The sequence below is a fragment of the Chlorocebus sabaeus genome, chromosome 1 (genome assembly GCF_047675955.1).
Source record: "Chlorocebus sabaeus isolate Y175 chromosome 1, mChlSab1.0.hap1, whole genome shotgun sequence".
Taxonomy (NCBI): domain Eukaryota; kingdom Metazoa; phylum Chordata; class Mammalia; order Primates; family Cercopithecidae; genus Chlorocebus; species Chlorocebus sabaeus.
This window is the reverse complement of record NC_132904.1, coordinates 66,429,456-66,437,277: the sequence shown is the minus strand read 5'-3', so window position 1 is coordinate 66,437,277 and position 7,822 is coordinate 66,429,456. Positions and strand designations below refer to the sequence as shown.

The 7,822-nt window shown below is 36.4% G+C and overlaps 1 protein-coding gene across 1 annotated transcript; it reads right to left on the bottom strand.

The window, feature by feature from the left end:
- Positions 1 to 2,158: 2,158 nt before the first annotated feature.
- On the bottom strand, positions 2,159 to 7,491 carry LOC103247892 (olfactory receptor 51I1-like). The gene is given in 2 exon segments (XM_008019887.3): positions 2,159 to 5,190; positions 5,193 to 7,491. Coding segments are annotated over 2 exon segments (942 nt in total). The 5' UTR covers positions 5,488 to 7,491; the 3' UTR covers positions 2,159 to 4,543.
- Positions 7,492 to 7,822: the final 331 nt, after the last annotated feature.

Sequence of the window (7,822 nt, the reverse complement as noted above, 5' to 3'; positions counted from 1 at the left end):
GCCACAATGGGGCATTCAGAGGGTAAGTGCCTTTGTTCCTCACGCTCCAAGGATTCTCTTAATGCTGAAGGGGTCTGACATGCTTAGGTACTCAACAAATAGTTACTGGATGAAAGAATGAGCCTCCTTTGTGATTTAGCATTTCTTGGATCTTCAGGTTAAACTAAGATCCTCAGTATTAAATGAATTTACCGTGAATAAGCCAATAAGAGGAAGGAAAAAACTGTAAGGCTTTTCACAGTGATGTCACCAACCCAAAATAATACAGTCTTGGATTTGGGAGTTAGACTATATGAGTTTTACCTCCTGTTCTTTGACTTACTAGTGGTGTTATCCTAGACAAGTTACTTAATCTGTTCTTTGCACCTCAGTGTCTTCAGCTGTAAAATAAGAATAATGTTTTACCTATATCATTGGCTTGCTGATATGCTACAAAGTTAAATAGATAAATGAGTAAATATCCTTTCAAGTTTACTGAGCACGTTAGACACCATCAAAAAACAGCAAGGTGTTTGTCAAAGGGTACAAAGTTTCAGTTAAACAAGAATAAGTCCTAAACATCTACTGTACAAAATAGTGCCTATAAGAATTATTGAATATTTTTAAATGTGCCAAGAGAGTAGATCTTATCATAAGTGTTCTCATCACCATAAGTAAATAAATAGAGTGGGAGAGAACTTTTAGAGGTGATGCATATGTTTATGATATGGAATGGACTGTGGTGATGGTTTCATGGCTGTATACTTATCTTCAAACTCATCAACTTGTAGGCATTAAATATGCAGAATATTTTGTATATCAATTACATCTTAATAAAGTAAAAAAAAAAAGAGAAATGTTATTATTTGTATTAGTTAGCTGCCATTAAAATAAGCATCAGAGATTTTAAATGACAGGTCTAACTGGCCCAGATAAATGAAGAGATCAGGTGAAATTAGTAGTACTGATATCAGCCCTTACATATATAAAGTGTTCTGCTATTTCATTTCAGATTAGTTACCTGATATCGTCCTTGACAACAGAGAAAACATTCTGGTTAACACAGCCTTCTGGTGAAGAGGAAGCTAGGGAGTGAAACTATGATTGTTCCCACTGCATACTGAATTTCCTGAGTGCCGGGGAAGATGAGCCTCTGGGGCCCCATCGGTAGTGATGGTGGACACTTTGCAGCCAACAGTCACAGCTGAAGAAAATGGCTCTGACAGGAAAGAGAAACACTTATCCCTTGAGATGAGCACGAAGGTGCACTTGGAAAGCACCTCAGAGGGGAACCAGCAGGCACCAACACTCCAACTGCTCCCTTTGAGGCTCACCTCCTTGAAGCTCTCAGATAACTCTTAGTTGCTGGCATTCATCTAAAAATCTGTCCTCTTTCTGTCTCAGTTTATTACAAACCTAATTTTTTCTTTAGAAAAGTAGAAAATTCATTTTCCCAAATCTCACTAACCAGATACTAACAAAATTTCTGATAATCTTTCAAAATACTTGTTCTATACAAAAGTACAAATATTTAGCAATGACATGATATGCTAGTGTTTTATCCAAAACAAAAGTCAGCATCTATAATGCTATTTGATAATATGTACTTTATTTGAAAATATTCTTTTACATGGTTTATACAATCCTTTCAGCTATCCTGAGCTAGAAATCCATTCTGGCAGGACATGTTCTATTTTAACTAATACAGTTTGTTTTTATATTCACATTTTAACACTTGGGAGGTCTACTATATTTCTGTTCTCATTGTATGACTTTTTTAAAGCTTTTGAGGGCAGACAGTCTCATTTGTATAAGAATTTCAAGCTAACTTTAAAATTATTTTGTTGAGCAATGGGGAAAGGATTCCCTATTTAATAAATGGTGTTAGGAAAACCGGCTAGCCATATGCAGAAAGCTCTAATTGGATCCCTTCCTTACACCTTATACAAAAATTAACTCACGGTGGGTTAAAAACTTTTCAGTATTTCAGAAATTAATAGTTTCATATTGTTCTATCATATTTGGCAAGTTTTATCAATTTTCAGTAATATTTACATTTAAGCCTTTGTGTTTTCTTGATCCATAATATTATTTGTGAATAATGACAAAATGGTCACATTAATTTATCCATTCTATAAGTATTTATTGAAATTTAATATGTAATCTTACAATGCTAAATTCTAAAAGATAAAAATCTGGTTACTATAAAAGTTTTTTTTTTAATTGAGTACGTATTATATGCTAACCAGTATATCAACCATCTTACATACATTATCTTGAGACTTTATAAAAACCCAACAATCTAGTCATTTTAAAAAATCAATTTTAGAAATGATTGAGTCTCAGAGATTTTGGAATTTTCCAAGGCCATGATATGCCTTTAAAAAAATTTGCACTTATTCTAATATTAACAAAATAATTCATTATTTCAAGAAGCTTGTAATTCAAATAAACAGCTATATGCAGTAAACAGAAAAGGACAGAATGGTTTCTAAATGCTGTATTATAATTCTACACAAAAAATAAAGCATAAAAATAATAGAATATATGTTTTATCACTTTTTGAGGGAGGAGAAGCAGGTAGGTAGAGGGCTCATAGCAAATGAAGGGCTGGAAATGTTTCATAGAGTGGATAACCCAAAAGCTGAGTCAGTGCCTGGCCCAGGGTATCTGTTTAATAAATATTATTTTAATGAATAAATAGATTGATGTACAGTTTTTAGGCACATGAGTGTGGAGAAGAATTTCTAAACAGAGGCTATTAGAACAAAACTACAGAAGCATAAAGCAGCCTGTTGGTTCAGGATCCACATGTAGTTTAGTATAGCTAGAGCAAATTATTTTGGGGTGGGAAAAATGATTAAGAATAATAAGGCATAAAAGACACTTGCTGTGATGATAATATTAAGAGATGTGCTAAGGGACTTGATTTTTAGGCAATGAGAAACTAAAGGGTATGACACATTTTATAATCAGATAGACTCTTTAGAAGATCTCTATAGTTGTGGCATGGAAAAAGGAGAAAAGGGAATGGTAAATAATGAGATCAGTTTGGAAGACAATGCCATGTGAAGTGACAGGAGATAATGAAGGCCCCAAATAAAGTAGCAACAGTGGTGATATAGACACAGAGACAGGATAAGTCAAAGTCTAATCAGACTTGTCAGGATTTAGTGTTCAATCACAGATAAAGGGATAAGGTAAAATAGCTCCTCCTGTCTCAAGTTTTACTACATTGGTCAAGGATTCCTACAAGTAAATGATAAATAATTATAGTTTTAAAAAGTAGAGACAAATTATTTTATTTTAACCATAAAGTATATGATCTGACAAGTTAAGAAAATACACCAAAAAAATTGCTTTATTTTTACATAAAACACATTTTTGTTTCATTTCATCTTTTCTGAAGCCTATTGCCAACATAGTTTTTATTATTTCAGTCATTAATGTGATGAGTTGTATTAAAGAATTTCTTTTGGCAGGGCACAGTGGCTCACACCTGTAATCCCAGGACTTTGGGAGGCTGAGGCCGGTGGATCATGAGGTCAGGAGATCGAGACCATCCTGGCTAACATGGTGAAACCCCATCTCTACTAAAAATACAAAAAATTAGCCAGGCATGGTGGCGGGTGCCTGTAGTCCCAGCTACTCGGGAGGCTGAGGCAGGAGAATGATGTGAACCCGGGAGGCAGAGCTTGCAGTGAGCTGAGATTGTGCCACTGCACTGCGGCCTGGGCGACAGAGCGAGACTCCATCTCAAAAAAAAGAAAAAAGAATTTCTTCTAAAAAATAGTAATTAATTTAATCCTACACGTATATATATATGCATATACAAACATACATATATATGTACATCTCTCTCTAAATATATATATATGTATTTCATGTTTGACCAAATAGTCTTCCTACTTTATTATTTTCTTAATTCTCTGTTACTATACACACAGACATACAATATAAATTATCCTACAAACTTCACCAACTTTTAATATTAATTTTAAATAATTTAATATAATTTACATGCAATTACACTTATATCATTTTTAAACACTAAGTGGATGGTGCATGTTATATGAAATAAACAGTGGCATGCATAGTTATTGGGTTGTGGGGGGTGTGTGTGTGTGTGTATGTGTGTGTGTGATTTTAACTAATATCTCTTTGACATAATACTTGGCAAAAGAATCCTTTCCCCCATTACGACAGTGTCTCCATGGTAATCAGTAATTTCCTTTCTGATGATTCACATTAAACAAAAGATAATAGCAACATATTGTGACAAGATGAAGGATTAATTATGAGAATGCATATTCTTGGATTTAAAAAGAAGGAAATTGAGCAAACACTTTTTAAAAAAAATTATAGCCCAATTTAACTTGGCAAAACCTGTTAGGTTTAGACTTAACTGTTGCCAGGATGCAACAACTGATAGCTGGAATCCTAATGGAAGGTCAGTGCCCTGAAGGATATTTAAAATGCCCTGTTGAAGCAGGTCTTGAAAACTCAAATTTGCGGAGTAAGGATAAACATCCTCTGAATCTCTTCTTTTCAACAAGTCTCCTGCTCAAATCCTGGTTGCCAGTAGTATTTTGCAAAGCCTCTGACGACTCTGTTTGGTTTTAATGGAATAGATGACAGGGTTGAGCATCGGAGGCACAAAGAGATAGATAAGGAACATGAGTGTGTGTACATACCATGGGGCATGCCTCCCATACCGAGCAGCCATAGACACACACACCATGGGCACATAGAAGATGAGCGCAGCACACATGTGTGACACACAGGTGTTAAGAGTCTTTAATCGCTCCTCCCGGGAGGCTATGGCAAGTACAGAGCAGAGTATGAGCACATAGGAGAGGAGGATGAGGGCAGAATCCAGGCCAAAGGTAAAGATGACGATGAATAGACCATACATACAATTGATGGTGATGTCACCACAGGGCTGGCAGATCAGATTTGGATGCAGGCAGTAGGCATGGGAGAAGACATTGGCCTTGCAGAAGGGTAATCTCTTCAGAAGGAAAGGTAGTGGGAAAACCATGCAGAAACTGCGGATAATAATGGACATGCCCATATGCACCACACGGGCATCAGTGAGCACTGTGGCATAGCGCAGCGGGATACAGATGGCCACATAGCGGTCGAAGCTCATGGCCAGCAGGATGCCAGACTCCACAAAGGAAAAGAGACAGATAAAGAACATTTGAGCCAGCAAGAATAAAAGTTGATCTCCCTTAAGTGGAAGGAAAATGTGGCCAGAACCGTGGGTAGTGTGGGAAAAGACACACCTAGATCATTAACTGAGAGCAAGGATAGGAAGTAGTACATGGGCTGGTGCAAGCTCCACTCCTTCTTGATAATGAAAAGGATACGGGCATTGCCCACAATGGAGACAATGTAGAGAGCACCAAGGAGCAAAAAAGACCAGTGTTGAGAGGTCTCCAGCCCAGGGAGTCCTGTCAAGATGAAATGAGGAAACCCTGAGCTGTTGTGGGAATTACCTCTCATGCTGGAACTCCTGCTTAGATTCTAGGGCCACTATCCTGTAAAGAAGACAAATATACAGTTTTATCCATGGTTTCTGCCTAACATTTTAAGACCCTCACATACTATCAAGTCCCATAATTTATTGCATTAATACATTAGTTCACCAGACTATTTATCCTTGCCTCTCCTTCTTACCAAGATTTCATGAATGGCCTGGGTTGTCTCAGCTTATCTGGCTGGCAAGACAGGTCCATTTGCCCTCCTTTTCACCTGCCTCTATTGGGCTCTTTGTCACATTTAAAGCTTTGAACTCTTCAATTCATGGGTATCAATTTGTTCAAGACCTAAGACAAAAACTCTTCTTTCCAATTACTACTTTTTCAACAATTATGCTCTCTTCCTGAGGAAATCACTTATTCACAAACAATAACAATTTCCTCTTTGCATTCTTTCATGTTAACGAACTTCCACTACTCTCAGTTTCCCTGCTCCTATACAGTCTCTCAGTTAAATTATTTTATCCATTCATCTGGACAAAAGATAAATGGACAGGGAAATGTTGATTCATGGAGATAATCTTCTAGACATTCATCAAGGTGCATTAGACTTTTATATTACCATCCACTTTTTCATTCTTTTATCCATTTAGCTTGAGGCATCACTTTGCTCTCTGACTAATTTAATTTGATTAAAGTAAGTTTTTAATAATTTATTTTATAACCAAATCGTTTCTAGCTTCTAAATGCCATGGGGTTAATAATCATTTCTCTACACCACAGAATTGCTTTTCATCTGTGTTCACTATCTCTTTGAACAATATCATCATTGTGCCCAAGATTGAGATTTTAAATCTAAATGTAACTTTGATTTCTTCTTTTGCTTTACCTACTACATTAAACCAAGTAAGACCTGATGAAAAGACCAAATCCCAAGTGCCTCTGTCAGCACCTTCCTCCATTTCACTCCACCTGCAGTTCCACTCTTTAGACTCAAGATATCACATGAGTATAGCATAATAAAGGCCTCCTAATAAATATCTTGCCACTCTCTATTCATCTCTAAAGTAGAACTAATATTTTTAAACGCAAATCTGAAAATGCATTGTTCCTATTAGAATTGTTAAATGATCACTCATTATCAAATGATAAAATCCAAACTCTGCCTAGAATTAAAAACCCTCTATAGTCAGTATTTCTCTCAATATTTTTTGCCTCAATTCTTAAAATTATCTTTCTTATACCTCAAGACACACAGATCAGTTTACTTGCTGTCATCTATGTTTGACCTGCTGCTCACCAGCTCCCAAAGGTTGTCCAGACTGTATGAATATACCCATTCAATCCATCTTCCAGGACTGAGGCCCAAGGATGCCCTCCTCCATGCATGTTTGACCACTCATTGTCAACAGAGGTGCCTCCCCCATACTGCTCACAGATGTAGACTTGTATCTCCTTTGTTCCATTCTTCTGTCTACCTTACATTATAGCTTTATAAATTTTATATATTCTTCTGTCTCACCAGCTTCAAAAACTCTACTGTCACTCTTATTCAGTCCCTGCTATGCTATGCTTAGTGCTGGGCTTGTCCAGGAGAGGTATCGATAAGTCACTTTCTGAGTTTTGGACTCTTTGTTGTAAACTGGAGATGCTAGGAAATTTACCTAATGGGAATATGAACAGCCGAAAGTAAACAGTTATAAAATCTTTCAGGACCAAAAGCTTTTGCAACTCTGAGGTCTAAAGCTTCTCTACACCCCTTCTTTTTCTGGTTGTCAATTGTATAAATGAGTAAGTATACCAATTCATAGTCTAGTTTGAGAGACTCCTAAGGAAATATAACAGTTCAATTACTCAAAAGTTAAGAAATACAGGAAAGATTTTTAGGAGAGAACAAAAGAGGGGAATTTGCAATATTCTAAGGCAACTTTCCATCTGCCTTTGCTTCTCCATCTGCACTCAGAAATCTGCTACCCTTCTTTCTCAGAATACATTTTTTTTTCTTTATTGCAGATTCTGAGGATCTCTTTGTTTGGCCTACCTGCAGTCTTCCACTGTTTTTTTTTTTTTTTTTTTTTTTTTTTTTTTTTTTTTTTTTTTTTGGCCTCTGTATGCAATATAAGGATACCTCTGATTTGGAGTATTTGAGCACTAAATAGGGTCCTGCCAAGTGCCTTCTAAAACAGAGTAAGTGCATTTATATACCCCTTGATATGAGAGTTTTCTGAAAAATGTATGTGGTGCTTATTCACACCAAAGCATCTACGTACAAAGTATAGCCTGACAGGGTATCTTTTCTGAAAAAGCAATGTGTGAAGCAGAAAGCATGGTGGAATTTCAGAAACCAAGAGCAACAGATA